The 23,941-nt window shown below is 38.5% G+C and overlaps 2 protein-coding genes across 4 annotated transcripts in view; both read left to right on the forward strand.

The window, feature by feature from the left end:
- Positions 1–7,628, forward strand: LOC103705218 (uncharacterized). 2 transcript variants are annotated; one of them, XM_088714188.2, is made up of 3 exons: positions 1–2,790; positions 6,674–6,802; positions 7,497–7,628. In XM_088714188.2, the coding sequence occupies exons 1-2, from the start codon at positions 1,387–1,389 to the stop codon at positions 6,755–6,757; spliced, it is 1,488 nt and encodes a 495-aa protein (XP_088570314.2). In that variant the 5' UTR covers positions 1–1,386; the 3' UTR covers positions 6,758–6,802; positions 7,497–7,628. The 2 variants fall into 2 exon arrangements, 1 of the variants encoding a protein (XP_088570314.2); XR_015974608.2 differs by having other exon boundaries at positions 4–3,038; positions 7,497–7,506.
- Positions 7,522–23,941, forward strand: part of LOC113462593 (AT-hook motif nuclear-localized protein 10-like) — a 21,347-nt gene continuing 4,927 nt past the window's right edge. The window contains exons 1-7 of one of the 2 annotated variants that reach the window (XR_016398975.1): positions 7,522–7,655; positions 8,327–8,614; positions 9,261–12,796; positions 14,005–14,057; positions 17,284–17,412; positions 17,886–18,047; positions 18,744–18,940. Coding sequence is in view for 1 of the 2 variants with exons in the window: in XM_039131367.3 (XP_038987295.1) it covers positions 12,460–12,796; positions 14,005–14,057; positions 17,284–17,412; positions 17,886–18,047; positions 18,744–18,815 (753 nt within the window). In the remaining variant the exon portion in view is untranslated. Of the gene's footprint in view, positions 7,656–8,326; positions 8,615–9,260; positions 12,797–14,004; positions 14,058–17,283; positions 17,413–17,885; positions 18,048–18,743; positions 23,723–23,941 lie in introns of those variants that run through there. The other variant, XM_039131367.3, reaches the window with a different exon arrangement.

Genomic DNA, 23,941 nt, shown 5'->3' on the forward strand with positions numbered 1-23,941 from the left:
TAGCAGGTATAAAGTTGGCATACGAAACATGATACTTTGTTGATTACAAATACCTGCCCTACCGCAAGTATAAAGTGATCTTAGCATAAATATTTGTTAACAATGCTTTGAACTATGATATGACTAAATGGTGAAAAATGATTTATAATTTTTTTTTGCAATATAAACTCGGAACTATGCTTACAAAATCTTCATGATTTATACATATATCATTGGTTTCTATAACTTGTTTTATCATGATGTACTATGAAATATTTTATTTTGTAATGATAATTATTTTTTTAAAATGATGCATTGCTCATATTAAACTTATACTTGATCGGATAAGGTAGAGTAAGTTTTACTTACCGAGCTGTATAGCTCACATATCTTTTTATTTTTCTTTTCTTTTGTCATACGAATAGGATATCTACGAATGAAGAATTGTCCATGTTTGGAGTTCGCGCTAGCGAGCTTGGCTATTTTCTAATAGAATTTCAGTTCTTTAATTGGATACAAATTTATAGTTGAAGAGTTTTTAATCGATGATGGATTTAGATCTTTTATTTTTATTTGAGATTATTATTGTTAGCTTCATGTTATCGTAGGTTGTATTCCTCGGTAGTATGGCCATATTATATCCTGAATTTAGGGTGTGATAGCTACAAGACGACACCACGTTATTTATAAACTATAGTTAAAATTTTCCATCACTATTATTTTTTCACCTAAATATTATGAGTAAATAAGTGAAATTAATAATTCACTAGCAGGTGAGATACCTGCATTAATCTGATTTGCTTTGTATAGAGGAACCTAATCAAGATAGTGAAGGAGCATGCAGAGGCCTTGCTATCACGGTGTGTGGCATTCTAGGGTGTCGTTTATTTGACTTGTGAAGGTGTAGCCAGATGCCTCAAGCAATGTTCTGAGATTCGGATAGACCATCACTCGAAAACTTGATTTTTTTTAAAAAAAACTATTTTACCTAGTGGGTCCCGCTAACCCGAACAAATCAGGACCCTAAACTTAGATTTCTTGTATGAATTGGATTACTCTAGTCAATTCTCTTAGACTCTTTCATGCTAAACTTTGACCAACGTCATTCTGGTCAACTAGATTTTCCGCACATAATTTGGACAAGCAGCATAGAACTTTTTCTGTAATTAAAATTTATTTATGTTAGAACGGCCAATAATATCCCTCATAATACCATAAAAGGTTAATAGAGGCTTTGGCGGGACGAGGGAAGCTTTTTCCGAACCGTCCGTTGATGTCCGTTAACCCAACCGGGAGAGGATTCCTAAACGGCATATGCTTCCCGAGTTCGAGTTCGAGTTCGATTCGGCTTCCCCCCAATCCCTCTCTATATAAAGCAAGCACCGCTGATGAGAAGAAGGCGCATCGATGGCTCGTCCGAGGCAGATAAAATTCATAGAAAACCGGAGAAGGCGGATGGTCACCTACCGGAAGAGAAAAGCGAGCCTGGCGAAGGCGGCCTTCGAGCTCTCCACGCTCTGCAACGTCCCTACGGCCGTCGTATGCTTCGATCCCGACGGCAGGCCCGACACATGGCCGGACGACGACGGAGCAGTCCGCGGGATCGTCGCCGGATACCGGAACCTCGTCGGCCAGGAGCGCTGCAAGCCTGCCATCGCCCAGTTGAGATGCCTCGCAGGCCAAGTCGGCGAGTACGAGGGACAAAATCTCATGGGCTGTGGTCTCAGCTGGCTCGATGGCTTGCCGGAGGAGTCGCTGAGAGAGCTGGCTTACTCCATGGAATCGAGCTTGGAGCCTGTCAGGAATAGAATCCAACTGCTCAGAGACGCCGAGCGCGACCAAAGCAGCCACTGCAGCACCGGCGAACAAGGTCAAGGTAGTCTTCCTAATACTCCCATGGAGTATCCTGATGCGCCAATAGAATCCAAGGCAGCGTTGGAACAGAGTGGAGGATTTATTTGTTCCTCGGAAGATCCGGTTATGGCCTTCGATCCATATCCCGTAAATGATGCTTTCATGGACGTTCCGGTGGAGCCGAACCAAGTGGACGCGAGTTCTTATGCGTTAACCTACTTCAACCATGGACAGGAACAGAGTGGAGGATTTATTTGTTCCTCGGAAGATCCGGTTATGGCCTTCGATCCATATCCCGTAAATAATGCTTTAACTGACGTTCCGGTGGAGCCGAACCAAGTGGACACGAGTTCAACCTCCTTCAATCATGGACAGGAACAGAGTGGAGGTTTTATTTTTTCCTCTGAAAATCCGGTTATGGCCTTCGATCCATATCCCGTAAATAATGCTTTCACGGCCGTTCCGGTGAAGCTGAACCAAGTGGACACGAGTTCTTATGCGTCAACCTCCTTCAATCATGGACAGAAAGCTATGGAGTCTCTCTCCGCACCATCGTTTCCTGCGCCATTGCCATCCACTTCGGAGCACAACATAGCCTTTGACAGCGACCGTCCTTTATTCTCACCAGACCGCAGCTTTGGTTTCGTCGAGAGCCTTTTTCAGATGGGAGGTGGTGATGCGTCACCATGCTTGAATCATGGACACGAAGCTATGAGGGAGTCCCTAGCATCGTCCGCACCATCGCCGTTTGCAATGCCGCCATCCGCTGCTGCTGCTCTGGCGTATAATAGAGCCTTTGGCATCGATCTTCCTTCGCTCCCCCCGGAGAGTGGATTTCCGACTGGAGGTGGTGATGCATCAACTTTCTTGAACCATGGACATAAAGCTATGAGAGATTCTATGGCATCGTTCGCACCATCGTCAATTGCAACATTGCCATCCATTGCTGCTACTTCGGTATGTAACATAGCCTTTGGCAGCTACCTTCCTTCACTCCCACTGGAGAGCAGCTCTGGTTTCCCTGGGGGCCAATTTCCGATGGGAGGTGGTGAATCTTCATGAAGTATTAGCTTTCGCTGCACAATTTTGTAGCTGATATATTATGTACTAGTAGGATGCCAGTGATGGGTGGAGCAGAGGGCTAGGCCCACCTTCACAGTTTTGTAGAGCAGATTATAAGTTGGATGCAGAGTGATTAGTGAAGGGTAAGCCAACCTTCACAGTTTTGTAGACTATATATATAAGTGAAGGGTGAGCCCACCTTCACAGTTTTGTATACTAGTTGGCTGTTGATGATGGGTTAAGGGTCAACCCTGCCCCTTCACAGTTTTGTACACCATATATACATACTAGTTGGATGTAAGTTGAGGGATAGAGGGAGGGTCAACTCTACCTTCACAGTTTTGCAAGCTATTTAATTCTCTTACTAGATGGATTTTCCCCCCCTTTTCTTCCATACTCGAGTTAAACTGGAGACAAATGCCAAATTTAAGCAAACAAGTGCATAATTAGATGGGGAGACGAATGTGTGACCAAAATTAACCAGAGCATTCTTAAATTTGATCAGGGTGATATACATTACCAGAAAAAACAGAGGTTAACATATTTTGGGAAGGTGACATACAATATTTGAGACAACAAAACATAAGATACATAATTATGTGCATGAGTTGTCGAATTACTTTCAGATCTTCAGTGGTCTAATTTGTAGAATTAGCATCTTGTTTCATCTTCTTGATTTGATTGACTGAATCTGCAAGTGACACCATTGTAGGACATTAAAACCTAATTCATCAATTTACATGTTTCTTGACTTCATATGTGCCTCTCTTCTGCTGTTTTTTAGTAACAAGTCACCAATTTGCGGAACCTTAGTATTAATCCCAATTTGTTTAAAAAAATATCTGGTGGTCTAAGGATGGGGCTTTTGATTCAGTCCACAAGTGGGGTGAAAATCATTTTGATGCAAGTTGGAGCTGCAGAGAGTTTAACACAAGTTAGCTTCTCAATGACACAACACCAGCTAACTGAATGTTGCCTCTGATGACGACGGTCACTCTGACCTCAGCACTGCAGCAACTTCAGTGACAATGTGGCCAGGAGGCAAAGATCTAACTCAAGTCAGATTCAGTTTAGATCTGATGCCTAGCAGCCTCGTGTTCAATCCATCAGATTCTGAATGACTAGGCAATTGATCCTCCAAGTTGGTTAGTATTTCCTGAGAACATGGTTTTGCCTGGAAATCTAGTTTCTTTTGATATAAATCGACTCCCACATGAATTCTATAAAGGCATGTCTGAATTCTTTCACGAGCCTTAAAACACTATCTTAAACAATTGTAAATACCTCATGTTCTCTTAAATCAAAGAATGCCATAATGGTCGATACTGGTGTGTATCGAAAGTACCATACCGGTACTAAACCGGTATGTGGTATAGAGAGCGTACCAAGTATCAAACCCATGCCCAGTTAGCCTCCATACCAAGCGTACCGACATAGTAATAGATTGGTACCCGTATGGGGTTCGGTACCGAGATGGCATATCTTGCTCTTAATTATTCAGGCAAGCAATAAAAAATTTAGATGAATTTCTTCTTTTGGAGTGAGATGCCTCAATTCAAGTGAAGAACTTGCTGATAGGCCTTGCTTCTTAAGTTAAAGCTTCATGAAGACACATGGTGAGAGGCTAGAGATTGGTCAGGAAGATAGGGTGCAAGACCTTCTGGTTATCAACAATTTTATCTTGCAGCCAAACTCAAAATTTACTACTTGGTAGCTTGACCTATATCTTATTTTCTCTGATTTGTTGCATTACTCAAAGACTTTCTGTAAAAGGGTGAATCGTTACTCCACTACCTGAATCACATTTCTGAGCTTTCAAATGTTGCCTAAAATGCACAAGAAGACTTTAATATCCAATTCAAATGTGCTAGTTAGTGATACTGCAGACTACCTGTAATGCACCCTTACTGACCTTTGCCTACATTATGCCTTATACCAATGCTGAAACCCTTGATATCATCCCTAGTCTTTCCTAATTTGGGTAATACCTAATCATCCATTTTTTCTAAAAAAAGATGAAATTATAGTCATATTGATGTAGGTTAATAAAAAATAATATGAAAGAAAGAAAGAAGATGATCTAGGATATTCTTTCTTAATAGATAGGCACAAAGTTGTTTAGGTCTAATTAAGTCTTCCTAGAGTATAACCCCGAACATAATTCGAAAAATGCAAAATTAATAGGGATGTCCTACATATGCATCACTACTCTTATTTTACACTTAACGACCAACTGCTATGAGACCTAATACATTTAAAGCTAAATATATGGAAAAAGTGACAGGCTAAAACTTGCTTGATAACAAATTTGTAAAGTTAAGGTCCCATCAAGAATTCTAATTACATCATGAAAGGACATAGCTTTCAACATGTCAAGTTGTATGGTTGGGGCACAGTGGAAATTCTTTAACAAACTTATTAACAGCGTGAATTTATTGTACATAACGAAATTTCTAGTTTGATGATCAGGCAGGTGATTCTTTCCATCAGTAAGAATGGAACTCCTACATTAAGTTCTAAAAAAAAAAGAGATGAAATTGCGAGATGCACCACCCATATTCTGAATGAATGTGTGAAATGAAAACAAATGGAGCTACAACATAGTTATGGGCTTATATATTGAACAATCAGCATGTTTTACTGTAATTTAATTTGTTAAAATTAGTACTATACTATTTTAATTGTAAATGTAAAAAAGAAATGCTTTGTCATTTTATAGCACATAATTAACAGGCCATTGTATGTTTTTATGTTGTAATAAATGTGCCCTAGAGCCATTATAGTAGGACTTTGGATTCTCTCTAGTGTATACTTTGCATTGCAAGGTCAAGTTTTAGCATTGATTGCTGCCACATGTCTCTTTTGGGATTGAATGGCTTTAAGTTGATTGAGGTGCTGCTCTTGAATGTCTTGGGAGAGCCTAATGAACATGGAGAGCACCTGTCATCTTTTTAATGCCGCTTATGCCTTCTTTGCTTGTCCTTCATCCTCCACCGACAAAGGATAATGCCAGTGTCACGGAACGGGTGATGGATGCTCCTCATTTCTGCCTGATCCTAAAAGTGACATGTGGCAGCAACTGATTCAAGGACTAGAACATCCAGTGCACATTATGCATGGGGCGGGGGGTTGCAAATCCTTACAGCAGTCCCTTGTTTTGGTTCAATACAATGGTTTTGCCCACAGAATTTTGACTTATCAAAGGACAACAAAATTGAGAAACCTTCTTACATGATCTTTTTAAGTGATGAGGCACTGTATTACCCTAGAGTGTCATAGAAATTCATCTTACACAGATTTGTTTTCCATGATCTGTAGAATTCTTTCAGCCAATTTCTGCATCACTCTTTCCCCCCCTCCTGCCTCTCTCGCTTTCCCCTCTCTCTCTTGCATCTCTGTATGTGTATGCACATTGAAAATTCTTTCCCTTTTGCTTTAGTTATTCTACAAAATTCTACCTCTAGATGTTCCATTTCTCCATTTCGGCGTTATGCTAGCATCTAAAGGTGCTTCTATGTGGGAGAAATATGTTTTCTAATGGATTCTGATTTTGAAGTTCTTGATATTTTTTGAATCATTTCATCCCTGGATCAACACCAGATAGATGGGATAAGGCTGTTTTGCAGGTGAATTTTGATACTGATTTTGAATGCTACAAATAGATCCGCAAAATTCTTCTTCTTTTTTCTTTCTTTTCCTTTTTCCTTTTTTTTTTTTTTTTGTAGAAGAGATCTGCAAACATCTGTGGCTATGAGCTAATATGATTTTCTTGTTTCAGGATGTTGCATCAGAGATTGTGACATTTTTACAGCAAAGACCAGATGCTGTTTATATTCTTTCTGCAAGTGGCGGTGTTTCCTAAGTGACCTTCCATTGGGTGATTTCTGCGGTGACTATAATTTATGAGGTTTGTAGTTTTGGAATTGCAATTGACATGTTGACAATTAATTTCCTATGAGCAATCCCTGAAACATTCATTGTTGTGAATTTAAGTCATCTGTTGTCCCTTTTCTACTTATCTTTGTTCATTGGTCTATTCACCCATATAGTTGACACCAGGCTTGATCAGTATGATTTGGGTTATATTTCGTACCAGGTATGTCATAACATACCTAACCTGACAGTATGGAGCATACCGTACCAAACTAGTTCGTTATTGGTATGTGGTATGAGGGACGTAATAATATTTGGTATGCCAAACTGGCCCCCATACAAGGTGTACTGACATAGTAACACGGTGGCATTGATACAGGGCCCGGTACTGAGACAACATACCTTGATTTCATATTTTTATAGAGATACTAACCTTTGCTTTGCATATGGCCAGTTGGCAAGTCTAGTAAACATTCCTCATTCTAGTGTTCAGCAATTTGGTTATTTTTATTGCTGGTGGATCAAGTTATAGGATATATCATCAGAGCACAGATCAATTTAGATGTGCAAATCTTAATATTTTGTATTTTGAAGATTCTTAAAATTTTATGGTCTTGCGTATAGTCTAACAATATGCTTTCATAAATATAAGGCTTCGACAAAATTTTTCTATTGGTTTTTATAACAACTTTGTTTACTTGTATCATGCTCTTGTGATTAACACCCAGGATCGCTTGGAAATTTTGTCACTTACTGGCACGTCTCTGCCATCAGAGAGTGGGAGCCGGTGCAGTCAAATGGGTGGACTAAGTGCATCATTTTCTCTCCTTGACGGTTGTGTTCTAGGTGGAGTGCCCGGGGTTATGACTGCAGCATCTCCTGCACAGGTTGTCCTCTGTTCATATCATGATGTAGAATTGTAAAATTCTTTAAAATTATGACTGATTGGGTTGGAAATGTTTTCTTCTGTAAGCCTGCAATTTTCAGTATATGGATCAGAAGAGTTAATATGGATAGCTATTTACTGCCCTTATTTGCTATCCATATACATTGCGATATGAAAGTTCAGTCCTGCTATATTATCTTGTTACAGAATTACAGCTTGAGAATGATCCTTGCAACTTGTATAGTTCATTCTTTTGCATGACACCCACTTAAAACTAGTGATGATAATTATCTTTGTGAGATTTGCATGTTTCATACTGCCCTCATGGATGAAAAGTTGCTAATGAGTTAGTCTGTTGCCCTTTTCTAAATTATTGATTTAGAAAATCCTGATTAAGCTCTCAAATCATTGTTGGAACATAAGCTTTCTCTTCTCTGGTCCATGAGCATAGGAGGTTAATGCTTGTATCAGTAAGGGTTATATTTTGAATAATGTGTTTGTCTGAGTCTCTATGCAAATATATAATTTCAAACCTGTGTGTCATCACACATGTAGGCATGATACTAAATAGAAAAATATTGATTCTTTCTTTGAATAACAGTGATTTGATGTGTTGATAACCTCCTAGAATATGAAAGTTTATGTATTACCTGCTTACTATTTCTTTGGCAGGTTTCTGTTCTTGGTGCAACAATCAGTTGCTCATTGCAGGTGGTCTTGGGTAGTTTTATTGCCAGGGGCAGAGAAGTATTCGACAACTCAAAAGAGATGCCTCCAGCAGATCCTGCATCTGCACCTCCAAAAGTTGCTGCACCAGGTGACACAATGATTTCGAGCAATCCACCATCACAAGGCACACTTAGTGGGTTCTCTGGCATTCCTGTGAGTCCAGCCTTCCCAAAGCATTGGTACTTAGATGATGAATCAGCTGGGGTGGTTATTGTGCCTTGGAGATAACTGGTATAGTTATAATTTCTGCATTATTAGTTCCATGATTCCTCCTTTTCCGATTAACTTGTTTGTTTTTCTGACTATCTTTCTTGCATCACGTCTCTGGTATTATTTTCCAAGAATAGATGCCTCTCAGACTATCAATATCACTATTTTCTACCCAAATACATTTGGGATATGAAAGTTCATCATGCTAAGCCAACTTGTTGCAGAATTAAAAAATGAAAATACCCACAAGTCTGGTAAGGAAAATCATGTATTTAATCTCCAAAGGAGCTCACCTAAAATAAGGTTAGTCGATCCTTAGCTTAAAGGAGATATTCCTATTCAAGTGTTATGCAGACATTTACAATAGATACCTATTATGTATGTGGTAGTTTATTAGAAGTCTATAAGCCTGCTAGGCATTTGATGTGGCATTGTGAAGGATTATATTTTTATGTCGAAAACATGGTCATTGCTTTCCAGTAATATGCCAAATGTATTTTTCTTTTGTCAATTTTCAAATTGGTATTAGTAATAGTCTCTTTCATACTGAATGCACTATAAGCTTTGGTATGATTCATTAATTCATTGATTTCAGTAAGCTAATTAGATTTCAATTGTTAATGCATATTTATAGTTTTTCAATAAATTTTTGTACTTTTGATTGCAGGTTATGTGAAGATTTGTATTAAATTACAAACGAGAAAACTTTTGTGCATATTGAAGAGGTTGACTAGGGCATTTTAAATCAATACACTTACTGTATTATACAAAAACAGAGCACTGGAACAATAAAACATGAGAAGAAAAGACCAAAAATACAAATTTAAAGATCCAAATAGGCCGAATGAAGGGCGTACTGACCATACCAAAGTGTGTCATTTGATATCTTTGGTCAAAATGATATTCTAATCCATGATCTTAAGTAACCAGAAAAGCATACTGGAAACTGTTATTGGTAGGACCTGCATATTGACATTGGTATGCAGTATAGGGGAAGTATTATATGGAATTTAACTTGCATTAAATCTTCCAATATAGGAGTAAAGGTTTTAATGAAAAGGAATCCAATTACAAAAACTTTAATTATTGAACTTTTCAACCAAAAAATCAGAAAGATTTATAATTATTTTAAAATTAAATATCATATAACATCATATGCATAAATCTAGTGTCGTAGAGCAAATGATGCTGATTATATTTGCTTTGATTTTGATGGATGTGTTTCATCTTTCCTAATATTGATATATCTTTTTAAGCAAACTTTTTGTGTTTAATATTCAAATTAGGATCTGCTGAACCGGCTCGTACCGGTCGGTTCAGCCCATACCATACCGGTACCGCCCGTCACCGATACGGTACAACCTTTGAAAACGGTTCACACCTGTAGGGAAGAAGAAGAGGAAAGAAGAGGAAGAAAGAGGAAGAAGAAGAGGAAGAAGAAGAGAAAGAGGAGAAGAAGAAGAAGAGAAAAAGAGTACCGGTTCGCATTTCACACCTAACCTCGGGCCGACCCCCTCCGGAGCACCCCGATGATGGCGACGAGGATCACCCCCCTCCTGGTCAACTCCTTCCTTCCTTCCCTGCTCGCGAGAGAAAAGGGGAAAGAGAGGAGAAGAGAGGAGGAGAGCAGAGAAGAAAGGAGAGGAGAGAAGGTTTCGGAAGGAGGAAGAGAAGGGAAAAAAAAAATAGGTCCGTGCACGGTACCCCGAGCGGGGCAGCGCGCCCCCGCGGGCTGAACTGCGCGCGGGGCATCACGCCCACGCGGGGCAGCCCACGTGGGCCATTGACTCAAATGCGCGCGCGGCGCTCTTTTTTTTTTTTTTGGTCCGCGGTTTTCCAACCAGTATCGAACCGATACCGTATCGGTACTGGTCTCCACCAGTACGGCAGTACGACGGACCTTGATTTAAATGTCTTAGAAGTGCATCTAAATATTAGTATGTAAAGAAAACTCTAGAGTTGGGACATATTAAAGCTTGGTTTCTATTTCAAAGGATAGGGCAAGTTCTGCAATCTCGGTACCGGATACTATATTGGTACCTTATCGATTCGATACGGTAGAGTATGGTACACTCCTATACCGAAAATAGTTCTCTAACCGTTTTTCTTAATTTTTATCTTGGTACGCCTTGATACAGGTCGATATGCTTCGGTACGGGCGGTACGGAGCTTGTATCAACTTGAAGTTAAGTTTTGTACCGATTTTCTTCCGGTACAGTATAGTACGTTGCGTACCAGGCAGTACAACAAACCATGGGATAGGGTACGCAAGAGGTGCTGCACTAATTTTATTTTGTGGGACTTGTGCCGAGAGAGAGAGAGAGAGTCCCCTTTCTCTTATCTTTGCTTTCCTCTCACTCGTTTTACATGTGCATAGCATGTGCATAAAGCTGATGTTTGAGGGAGACAGGGCGCTTTCTGTGTTTTAAAAAAGTCTAGGGCCTCTAGGCCTTGTTGGCTTTCTATGAATCCCAGTTTTCTTTCAAGTTTATCTTCTAATAAAATCAAGTTTGAAATTAAAAGTAATAAAAATAAAAGAAAATATGATAAATAGATCAAAACAATTCAATTTTTTATTTTTTGATACATATGCTTTGGCATGCATAGCACATTTTAGATACTAATAAATTATAAAGAATAAGGATAACTATAAATATGAAAGGATATATGCATGATATTTGCAATGAAATGGTGATCACTCTGTCCCCGTGTTTCTCTGAGAGAATCTATATATAGAAAATACAAAATTGTGTGCCAAAATGGCTCTAATTATATACAAGTGACTAAACATAAAACAACCAACTAGGATAAGGACTAAAAGTGAAATATTCAAACAAAAGACTGGCTATTAAGTTCCACAAATTTTTCAGACAAGCAAGAGAAAACTGATTAATGAGTCTTCTCAGTTGAGAGAAGATAGTTTCAAAAAAAATAAAGCATGGACCAATGATATGCGTTTTTGTTATATAGAAGGAATAGCAGACATGAAAGGAAATAAATGAGAGAAGAGTTCTCTCTTTTTAAGTATGCATTTGCTCTTGTATATTTCCTTGTAAAAATGAAAGGACTATTCTTCAAAAAATATTAGAGGATGAGGGAAGGCAAAAAGTTTAAAAGATACAGAAGACATTCAATCAAGGAGGAGCATATCTGAGCATATATTTTTCATTTAAGGGGGGATGCATGTATTTAATGTTTTCCATTATGTTTATTATTTTATAGGAAAGCAATTTTGTCATACTTCAATTTTTCTGTGTATTTATTGTAATAGAGTTCTCTAGTATGTGTTGCACAATTGAAAGCCAAGAGATCATACATTTTTTCATCTCTATCTGAAGCTCTGGGGGCTCTTTGACAAGGTTAGGGTGTCTTCCTCTACCTATTCCCATTTTTTCCCTATTCCTCAGTCTTCTCCACCCAAATATTGGTGGAATTCATGCATATTGAGGTAAAATTCAGGATAAATGAGATTTTTTTGGGACGACCCGGCTTCTGAGTTTCATAGTTTTCTTTACCCTTTTTTTTGCTGTATCTTGATCAGAGCTTGGTATATTCAGCATAATTTACATCCATGTCTAATATTTCTTGTACTGAAACTTATATACTGATTCTTTTTTTGCAACTTCCGGATGTGATTTTGAGCCCAGTATTCAGGGTTTTGAGGATTTTCAAGCTTGTTCCCACAATTTTTTTTTGATCGAAAATATTCTTCTTTTTGGCAATTCCTTTTTTGATTTCATAGAAAATAAAAAAGCCACAGGCATAAACCTCTCAAATATATCTATTTCGCTTCTTCAAAAGAGCAAAACGTGATTTTTGCTTGGAAATTTTGGGTGATAGCATGCAAAATTTTCCTCTTTGAGATCATGGGTATGAAATCTGAGGCGACGAGCACAGTCCAAACACAGCCTCCAATAAACAACATGGAAATGGTGTCCCATAGAGGAACTGCTGCTGTCTGTAGACCGATTGGTGGCAACCACAAGCCGCGCACCAAAGTGCCAATGAAACGAAAGTGTGGACGGCAAAGGAACTATCATCCTGGCCAGAACATGGTGTTTGCAGTCACCCCCATATCAGTGGCTCCTCCAGGCCCATCTGATCATGCTGGAAGGATTTCTCCTTCTGCTAGTACAGCTTCAACATGCTTAGCAGAAGCCGAGAAGAAGGATATGGATGAACAGCTGCAGATGGATGCACTGGGTAATCTCATTTCTCTCTTTTTATTTCTATTTTGGGCTTTATATATTGCCATAAAAGTTTTAGTTTGGGTTTTTTCTTACAGCAACAAGGTGATCTCTATTCAGGTTAGTGGGTTTGATGTTCTTGGTGGAAAGAGCCTGCTATGTGCACACAAAAATTCATCATGTCCATTACTTGCTCATTTGACAACTACATAATCCACCAACTGCCCGTGTTTGGCAAGAAACACCATGAATTGCACCAATCCCTTCTTGTCGCATGACAAGTGGATTGTTTGTGTGCGCATAAGCAAGGTCTGCTGTACTGGTTGATGCTAGTACCAAACCGGTATGCGGTCTTGTACCGTACTGACACTCAGTATGCTTCGTCATTTCGTAGCGTACCGCATACCAACACTGTAACAGGATGGCACCGGTATGGGGTCCAGTATCGAGATGGCAAATCTTGCACATAAGAGTAGCCCTGTAGCATTACTCTTTAAGCATATACTTATTTGGGATATGAGAGAAAGATGTGGTCTTGGTAGTTGGTGAGGGTTGGAAAAGAGAGTTCACCATGTCAAAAGGGTAAAGAAATACTGTTCTGTTTCTGTTCAGCCTTTGATGGATCAACATGCTAGAAATGAGACGTGGTAGAATTACCTTTTATGCTATTTATGTGGCTGCAGAGATGCAGTTTCGATTTGATGTGCATAATGAGATGTTTTTCTCAGCAGACTTTTGGTTTTTGTGATTGTTTAAGTCAGGAAAATTCCAAAAAGTTTCTTCTAATTGAAATTTTATGCTTTTAATGTTGCATGGTTTGGGAGATTATAATTGTCAAAATTAGTTCCTTTTCTCCAGTGGATGTTATGGTTTGAACTTCAGCCCAAAGCTTTTGAGTGTTTTTTTTTCTTTTCCTCTTGTTTAATATGATGCTGATTGTATACTGGATTTACTATATACTGTAACATTTGTCCATAGTTTCAGAAATTTGAAATTTCTTGCTGGCTTTGTTGTTCAAGATGCCTCTTCTATCATCTCCATTTCAATTGAAGGTATCATTCAACAGATTCTGAAAAATGAGCCTTTGTTGTTTGTGCTTGATTATGCACATCCAATAATCTTGTTTTCATTGTGCATATAATAGTGCTGAAATATCCTATACCTTCAGACAAGATTTACATCTTGCAGTACATTATTAATACTTACAGAGAAAATCACCTGCAGGATCATCTGGAACTGGATTTATCTTGCATATCATGACCATTGAGGCTGGAGAGGTTTGACTTTTCTTCTGCAAAATGAGACATTTTATATGTTTAGAATGCATTTTACCTTAATTTCTTTTTGCAAATACTGTCTTGGGATTTATGTGTTTGATGATTCTTGAATATTGTTCTTTTTAGAGTATATAACTGCACAAGAGTTTGTTATGAAAGGGATTTTACTAATTTTGCCTCCTTGTTGATGGGTGCTATTGGTGGCCCCTAGATATTATTTGTCTGGCAGTTGTTAGTTGTGTTAAAAAATATTAAATATAACTACAAGTCTTATTTCACCACTTTGTAGTTACAAGGTAATGTATTGTATATCTTTGTATTGTCAACAACAATCATTTCTAAGTAATGTTTTTAGTGAGTTAATCAACGATTACAATCAGATCCAAGATTCACCATACTTATAGGTACCATACTGCACCAAGCATACCGTACCATACCAAGCATACCGTACTATACTAGTACCAAACCTATATGCAGTCTCGTGCCGTATCGACACTCGGTACGCCTGTCTTGTACCATACCACATATTGACACCGTAATAGGATGGTAATAGTACGGGATCCGCTATCAAGATGCCAAATCTTAATCAAATCCTTAAGAAGACTGGTATGGTTAATGCATCCCTGCAATAAATTTGCTATTCTACGTGTGTGTGACCTCAAAAGAAATAACTATTGTTGTAATCTTATCTTCTCTTCTCTTGTAAGCCTATCTTAATTTAATTGAGATAATTGGTAAATCGAGCCATTTTTTTATCCCTCAATCTCATGAATTCAATGCACATACGTCTCAATTTATAACATTTTTCCTTAAGTGGAAGGCCCTGAATCATCTACTACCTATGATGTCTATAGCAACCACCAATCTCACGCAAAAAGGCTAGCTTGAAGGTATTAATTAAGTTCTTTGGCTTTATATAAGTACCAAGATCTACCCAACACGGTGTTCTTGTTAGGCTAGGGGTCCAAAATCAATCTAAACCAATCACGAATACTATAATCAGCTTGTGGTGAGCTGAAAAAAGGTTCATGCTATAGTGTCCCCTGGTCACACATAGGTTGTTTAGGCAGGTCCGCTTTGATGCCATTTGTAAAGACCCAAACTTCACCCAAAAAGACTTGCCAGAAGATATTATTTGGTTTATTTGGCTCTGTATAGTTATCCAAGATGTACCTGGCAACCAATGTGCAACTAAACACACACTTGCATGGGTCTTTGTAGTCTGTCTTCTAGTGTTTTACCTTAGTCAAAACATCATCAACAATTTGCAAAATCCTTCAGGTCGGCTCACAGTACGACGTATCATAAAACAGGGTGGTTTTATCTATATCAAATCTACTTGTAAATTAAAGTTGAGAAAGAGATAGGGATAAAAATTGCAGATTGTTTAGGCCATTCTCCATCAGATGTTGGAGTAAGCTAGTAAGTCAAACAAATCAAAGGCAGGATCATCATATTAGTGGGTCTGGTTATGATTACCAAATGAACAGATTTTAAATTTCATAATAGAGGATTTCTTTATTGGAAGTTTTCTAAGTATTTAATGCCTCTTAATTTTTTTAGATTTAAATTCAATTCACAATGCACAAGCCAATATATCAACCATTACTAGTATCATTAACCTTATTGTCCTCGCAAGCACAACACCCTTGTATTGGAAAACCCTTGATCTGATCTTTATTCTTACCATATCATAAAAGAAAGATTGGTTACAAACTCTATTGATCTAGGACTCATCCCCAAATTAAAATATAAATAACTAAATAAATAAGATAATCTAAGATTAACTAAAAATTAAATAAATTTCTTATTTTTTCCTCCAAAGACACTAAAATCCAGTAAACGATGTACCAGCCAATATACCATCTACTACCGGTGCATTGACCTTATTGGCTGTTTCTAATACAACACCTTTTATTGGCATTGATTCCCTTAATTTGATTCCTTTCTTTTTTCCTAGTAAGATCCTAAATTCCAAATCAATATAGGCTTCTTAAAGGAAGATCTAATTATAATCATACAGACATGGGACTCGTTACCTGATCTAAATAAAATTAAAGAAAGAAGGATAATCCAAGATTTTTTTCTTAAATAATTCGATAATCAGGCATTTTAACTTGCAAAAACATCCTATAAGATAGCCATTTGTATGATTCTAGAAATACAAAATAAACAGAAAATTCTAATATATCTACACTTTTCATATTTCAGATCCAATAAATGTTTTCCACTAGACTCAAGAAAATATAAAAAGGACTCATGGAAAGAACAACACCTTAAAATTTCCTAATAAAGCACTCTAAAACTATCAACCCTTCTATATTCTAATTGTGTAAGGAACAACATATTAATAAACTATGGGTTATTTAGCTATGTAAACTGAGCTACGATCTTATTAAAGTTGGGTCTGTTTACAGGTACAATTAGGGTTCTTATGTATTTTATTTATTTTCTTTCTTCCAATAATGGAAGGGGAGAATTCCTAAATTAACTTTTGGAGATAGAAGTTTTGATGTATGCATGAGTGCATATTCTTAGCTGGCTTGTGTGGTAAGAAGATAATGGAACTAGTATGTGACTATGTACTTGAACTTGACGTGTTTTCTTGTAATTTTGACATGCTAATATCACTTATACATCATTTTAGACAAAGTATAAAGAAAAAGGCTGTTGACTGTAATAACACCTTTACAATAAAAGCTGTTTTATTTAACAATTATCACTCTTGTGGCTTGCCACAAAAATCTTTCTTAAATGAATTGAATAAACCGAGAGACCTACTCAAGTTTTCTCCCTCTTGGTACTGCACCATGCCAAGCCTAGACAGTTGTATTTGTATGTATACATTTCATACACTTTTTTGCCTCCAGTTCTATCGTGCAAGTTTATGAGGCCCACTGTCTACATATCCATATTTCTCTGTCTTCTTGGGATGAGAATTCTCCATTCTTTTGCTTTTACTATGCTGGATAGTCTGGCATAAATTACCTAACACCCATGATGGTGTTGTCATAGTATTTTGAGGATGCAATTTTTTGGAGATCCGGTGTTCCAATAAGTTGCTGGCAATGAAGTTCTAAATACTTTTATAGATGATACTGTGATCATCTATCAACACCGTAGAACTGGAATAAAGATTTTGCTGCTTAAGTTACAAGTTTTGAGGTTTTATAAATACATGTGCAAAAATTGAGATGCTATAAACTGAATGTTTTTTATGTTTTAGGATGTTGGATCAAAGATTATGTCAACTTTTCAGAATGGTTCACGCTCTTTTTGTATTCTCTCTGCAATTGGTGCAATTTCTAGTGTGACTATTCAACGAGCAGCAACTAGTGGGCCAGTAACATATGAGGTTTGTAAATTGGAAACTTGCGTCTGATATGTGAACATTAGTTTCCTAGTAGAGGTCTGATGGAATTTTCTTTTCCAGATTCAAATTGTTTGCTCACCACCAGTTTATGTCCACGTTGCTTGGTTTTCACACACATAAGAAACATATTAGTTAAATGCTTTCATGTAACTGGGTTGTAAATTAAGCGTTCTTCATTCTGCTACAAGTTCAGCAAGTTTGGTCATTTTTGTATTGCTAGTGAATGGTCCTTTAATTTCTCAGTTATAGGATCGTCTTTGCTCACGACAATGAGACAAATGCAAAATCTGAGTTTTATGCGTATAAAATTTCTTAACTATTTACTCCTTGCATGTAGTTTGATAAGAAAGGGAACCATTACTTCTAGAATCTATTCCTTTGATTGTTCTCCCTTCTCATTCTGTAGGAACAAGCTTTTTTTTACTTGTAACTTTGCTCTTATGACAAAAATACAGGGTCCATTTGAAATCTTGTCACTCTCGGGCTCATATGTGCTGTCAGAGAGTGCTGGCCGGCAGACATGGAATGGGGCCCTGAGTGTGTCACTGGCTGGAATTGATGGTTGGGTTTTAGGCGGCAGAGTGGCAGGACTCTTTAGAGCAGCAACACCTGTCAAGGTCTTCCTCTCGTAGTGTTGCACTATGAAATTTCTTTAAGATAATATTGGTTTGGATAGGAATAATAACCCTGCATGAACTTGAAATTTTGTATATAATATACTGTGAACTGAATGGTTCAATATAGATATTCTTTTTGCCCTTCCATATAAACTTATATTTGAAATTTGATGATTTTTTGTCTTTATATGAGAATGATTACGTTCCTCAAGGGTCATCCTGGATAATATTTTCTTTTGCAGATCTCCTCTGGAGCTTTGTGTTGAACAACCAGTTTGGAGATTTGCATGTTAATATCCAATAAACGATTGCATCTTACCTTAATGTCCAAAATATTCCTTGAATCCTTCTCTAACTATCTCAATAATTTCTAGAATCATACATATTCTTCAATTTGATGAATGAATTGGCCTTGGATGTTAATGGAGGTTTAGAAATATAATGCATTATCATAGCAGATTTATATGATGAATATTGTGTTTGTATGAGGTTATATTTAAGGGTATGAATCAAGCAGTTCATTATATACACAGCATCAATATCAACAGAAAATTGCTATTTTTCGTTCTCATTTATTTTTTCTTTGACATTTTGATCATCTTTCGAATTGTGAGAAACTTATGAAGTTTGTCCCTTACTCTTCCTCCTGGATGCTGCTTTTTGCAATGGAACGTAACAAACTATTGCTCATTATAGGTGATTGCAGGCAGTTTCATTGCTGGTGTGGAAGAGCCAAAACAGTCTGATCCTTTGGTGAATGCCCCCTGAATGCTTGTCCCTGGTGACAACAATTGGAGCCAATGGTCCTTCGTAGGGCATACTGACATGTGAAACAACTAGCAGAACATCTACAGCATGCCATGGGATTAACTTGCATCTTACAAACTTTAATGGTGCTTGTTCTCTAAATCCATCTTGTCATCTTACCTTGCATAGTTTTCTGGCTAGGTTATTCGAAAATGAATGCTTTGCTTCCCTTTTCTTGACTGTAAAGTAACTTTAGTAAAATCTTCATGTTTAATCTCTAATGTTCATTGTACCTTTTAGACAATCACTATTGCTCTGGTTATTTGATAATAGACTCCAACAGATGTGGGCTACACAAAATCAGCATTTGTGATATTACTAAATCTTGTAGAAGGAACTAAAACATATTGGAAGTTAATGCTTGTGGACTTGCATAATACTTTTGAAACAGAAGGATCTTTTCCTGCTGCACTCACAAATCTGGTTGTGTTTATCCAGTGTAGTCCTACGAAATGTCGATCTTTTCTGCTTGTACATGTCAAAGTTTGGCATCTTATCTAACTGCTTCCTTGCAAACCATAGGTTTTAGACATGTGGCCTCTTTATATCTTAGAATAGATAAAATGTATCATGCCCATGGTATGCCATACCGTACGGAACCAAACTGTATCGAGCGTATTGTACCATACCGGTTTGAAATCGATACCGATGGCGTACCGAGTATCGGTACGCCAAAAAAATTGCGTACTGTACCGTACTGACATTATGTTAGTGTGGCACCGATACCGGGTTCGGTACCAAAACAACAAACCTTGATCATGCCTCCATCTCGAAATCGTGAGTCAGAGATATGGCAACCACTGCATACTCATAGGGTACTTTCTTACAAGCATGCAGAGCTTCCATCATGATATCATAAATAATGCAGCAGAATAAAATCAAAAAATCTAAATTCTAACAATTAATAATTCAAACTAAAAAGAAATATCTAGAATTTTTGTTCACAAAAGTCTGACATCAACTATCTTCAAACACAATCAAAATAAGAAACCTATAAAAATATTTCTAATATTAAAGTATGAAAAAAATACTAATTCTAGGCTACATCAGTAGATTTTACTCTCGCTTCTAGTCACACGTCCATGGCAGTACCCCTTCAATGACTACTTCTCTATATATGTAGGGAAAGAAGAGACCAAATAGTAAGCTCAACAACCTAGTGAGAAATGAATGCCTTGACTCAATACTTTATGTAATAAATTAAATAAGTTTTCTTACCGATAATAAGCATATAATCAAAATTATTGTATTTTTATAGACAAATCCAAAATATCCAATATTGCTCAAATATTCATGTTCATAAGTTCGATTTAAAAATATCATGTTTCGCCTTGTTGATTATGGCGACATTATCCCTGTATAAGGTCCAAAGTACCATATTTAACCCCTGCAAATTAGGTCCATAGTACCACTCTAGCATTTAGTTGTTAACATCCCAATATTTGGCACTCCTCATCATGCCAATTTATGCTGAACATGGGCACGACATGGATGGACATTCGAGTGCAAGGCTAGTACACTATTGGTCATGTACCTTGATCCATGCGTCCGACTCGCTGAAGACAAAGCAATTGAACTACATATGAAATCAATACCTTAAAAAACTTCTATCAGAAATCATGAAGATTGCACGCCCTTGAAGGCCAAAACTTCCATAAGCTAAATTAATGGATGAAACTAACTGACAATTGCAAGCTTATTAATGGTGGCCTCCTTTTATATAATCCGGTGATCGAAAGAATTCATGGTTCAAATCAAGGTTAGCCGAACCGGTACAGGGACCCGTGCCAATCGGCTACCGATTTGGTACAGGGAGAATCGAGCGGTTCACCCTAGATTGACAGACCATAAATTCGAGCCTTTTGGAAAGGAAGGGGGGTTGAACCAGCTCTTGGTTTGCATCAGTTTCGCTCCGAACCATCCGATTCCTCTTCGAACCGTCCGGTTTGGAGCAGTTCATGGAATTTTCTGAAAATAACGGCCGAACCATGCTGATTCCATGCTGGTTCGCTTTGGTACAAGATGAGCCGAGTGATTCGGCCAGGTTCGGCAGAATATGGTTCAAATACTCTATCTTTGCATGTTATATTAAATTATCTCTTTATATAGAATTTGACTCTTAAGAGTGTGACTCCACCACAAGTATGACTCTGCCCCAACCTTATACAAGAAGAAGAACTATCCCACCAATGGGCCCTAACTCTAGGTATGGCTCCCTTATCCAAGATTGGCTCCAAAGGTGACTCCTGTGCCCCTCACTTTTGTCTCGTCTGCTTCTTGCATGGTAAATCCTAGTTTTCTTAAATGGAATGGAAGAATTCTTGCATGAACTTTTGGATGAAAAAGTTGTGGCTTATGAAAACAAAGAACTATTGCACTGATGGGCCCCAACTCTAAGTGTGGCTCCTATGTCCAAGATTGGCTCCAACAATGATTCTTGCATCCCTCCCTTTTTACTCAATCATGTGCTTGTTGTGTGCTAAATCCTAGTTTCTTTATATGGAAGGAAAAACTCTTGCATGAGCTTTTAGATGAAAAAAATTGTGGCTTACGAAAACATCCATATCCTTGGACAGTGCACTGAAGAGACAAATGAAGCAAGATGGAGTTACGGGTTTATTGAAAACTTATTTATTTCACTATTTATTGCATATCATTTCAAATCATGATATGCTGTACCAGTCTGAACTGGGCGGAACAAAACGTACCGTATAATACCGGTTCAGTACCAGTACCCAGTATGGTGGCGTACCGACATCCGGTATACCAAAAAAAATTTCGTACCATACCATACCGACACTGTGCTAGTTTGGCACCGGTATGCGGTCCGATACCGAGATGGCGAACCTTGTTTCAAATGTTAATAAAGAAAATCTAAAGGTTGTTTTTGAATTTTATGTAAAACATTAATGTTCATAACATAAATGTAAAGCCATTAAAACTGAGCATGGAATACGTCTATACTTCATACCATGGACTGCCGTACCGGCCTGTATCGGCCGGTACGTACCAGTCCGGTCCTAGACCGGTACCGGAACCATGTGAAATCCGGTATCTCCTGGTCTTTTTAGTAGAACCGACCGGTACGGAGCCCATACCAGTTGGTACCGCTTGGTACCGGTGCGAACCGGCCAGTTGGCACCGGTACGATTTTTTTTTTTAATGAACCACAGCGCCTCGCGCTATGGTTTTTGAAACCACTGCGTGGCGCGTGGTTTCCCAAAGAAGTGGCCTGGCCACTTCTTTGAAAAAAAAAAGGCTGTGGCCGAGGCCATAGCTTTTTTTGATGGGAAAGAAAGAAGTGGCCTCGCCACTTCTTTCTTTCAGGAAACAAAGAAGTGGCCGAGAGGCCACTTCTTTCTTTTCACAACACAAAAGAAGTGGCCTTTTGGCCACTTCTGCTTCAGTCTTTTCAAAATATATCTTGATGGCCGAGCCCGAGAAAGATTGGCCTGTCTGCACCTCGACTTCCTCCTCACTCGTTCGGTTATAAAAACCGAACGAGAGGCTCTGTCCAGAGTAACTCAAATCGAAAACATTCAGAGAGATTGGCTTGTCCAGAGTAACTCAAATTCAGTGAGCCTCTGAAGAGTAATTAGAGACGGAAAGATTTGAGAGATAGCCCACAAATTGAGGAGGAGGTCCTGCCCAAAAAATCCAGCGAAGACTATTTAAGGTGCGTTTTTTTGTCCTATGTTATTTCATTAATTTTGTTAATAAGTAACTTAAAAAAAATAGTTTATAAATTACTTAAAAAATAAGATAATATGAAAATTTACTTTATTAGCTTAATTTTTTGATTAGTTGTACATTTATGATAGAAATGGAGCCATCAAGAAAAACGAACCCTACAAAGCGTGATATTGGCTGGTCTTATGGGCGAAGACTTGGAAGAGAGGGGCAACAACACCAGTTTCAATGCAACTTTTGCGACAAGGTTTTCAAGGGAGGAGAGGTAACCAGGTTGAAGCAACACTTAGCCGAAAATTCAGGTGAGGTTGCTACGTGCCCGAATTGTCCTAGCGAGATTCGTGTGCTGATGAGGCAGAATCTCGCTGAGGTCAAAGAAATGAAGGAGATGACTTCCAAGAAGAGGGCGGAGGTCGATCGCTGAGCGGCAGAGCCACCTTCCTATCACTCTAGGAAGCCAGAGGAGGTTGAAGATCTAGATAAGGAGGAGGCAGATATTCAGGCGGCCATGCATGCAAGCCTGGATGATCAGTGGCAGCAGGAGGAGGTGGCCAGGCATAGGGCTCGATTTGGGCCCTTTGTATACGAGTTGGACGGCGGTTCTGGGAGCACTAGACAAGATCTAGAGTTCTTGAGGATAACTTCAGTCAGGGAGGGTATCGGCAAAGAACGTGGCCGGATTGCATCTATGCTGGGTAGTTTTGGTAGCCGAAAGAAGTCATTTAGAGGAATTCCATAAGGAGCGACAATTCATGATGTAGATCCGCATGCTCTCCTCAGCAGAGATTCAAGGCAGCAGAGGGTAGACACAATGTGGATGAAGGATAAGAAGAAAACTATGTGGCGAGCTATTGGATCCTGATTTCACTTCAGCCACATCCCAGCGAATGTGGCAGACAATACATACTACAGGTCTGCCATTACCGCAATACAAGCGCCAGCCCCGGTGTAGTTCCTCCAGGCCCGAAGGACATATACGGTGAGCTTCTTGACAACAATAAGGAGCTAGAGAATTGGATCGACTCCTACAAGAGCAAGTGGCCCATATATGGACTACCATCATGTGCGATGGTTGGACCGGTCCGACCAGGCGGAGCATCATCAACTTTCTGACATACTGTGATGCGAATACCTTCTTCCACAAGTCGGTTGATGCTTCGGCTTTTGCGCATAACGCCACGTACATGCTGAAACTTATGGAGGATGTGATTGATCTGGTAGGAGAGGAGAATGTCGTGCAGGTCGTCACTAATAATAGGCCGCAATATAAGGCTGCCGGGCAGGTATTGATGGAGCGGCGACCACATATTTTCTGGACCCCATGTGCTGCACATTGTATCGATCTCATGTTGATGGACATTGGAAAGATCCGTAGGATGTAACAAATGGTGGAGACA

The sequence above is a fragment of the Phoenix dactylifera genome, chromosome 18 (genome assembly GCF_051530095.1).
Source record: "Phoenix dactylifera cultivar Ajwa chromosome 18, Ajwa_hap1_PhDact_Kaust_v1.1, whole genome shotgun sequence".
Classification (NCBI taxonomy): domain Eukaryota; kingdom Viridiplantae; phylum Streptophyta; class Magnoliopsida; order Arecales; family Arecaceae; genus Phoenix; species Phoenix dactylifera.

What these genes read in the sequence shown, in the direction of transcription:
- LOC103705218 (XM_088714188.2), top strand. Translation starts at nt 1,387, where the DNA reads ATGGCTCGTCCGAGGCAGATAAAATTCATAGAAAACCGGAGAAGGCGG. An exon ending in CATCCATTGCTGCTACTTCG is followed by an intron (nt 2,791 to 6,673) that starts GTATGTAACATA and finishes TTCTTGTTTCAG; the next exon opens with GATGTTGCATCAGAGATTGT.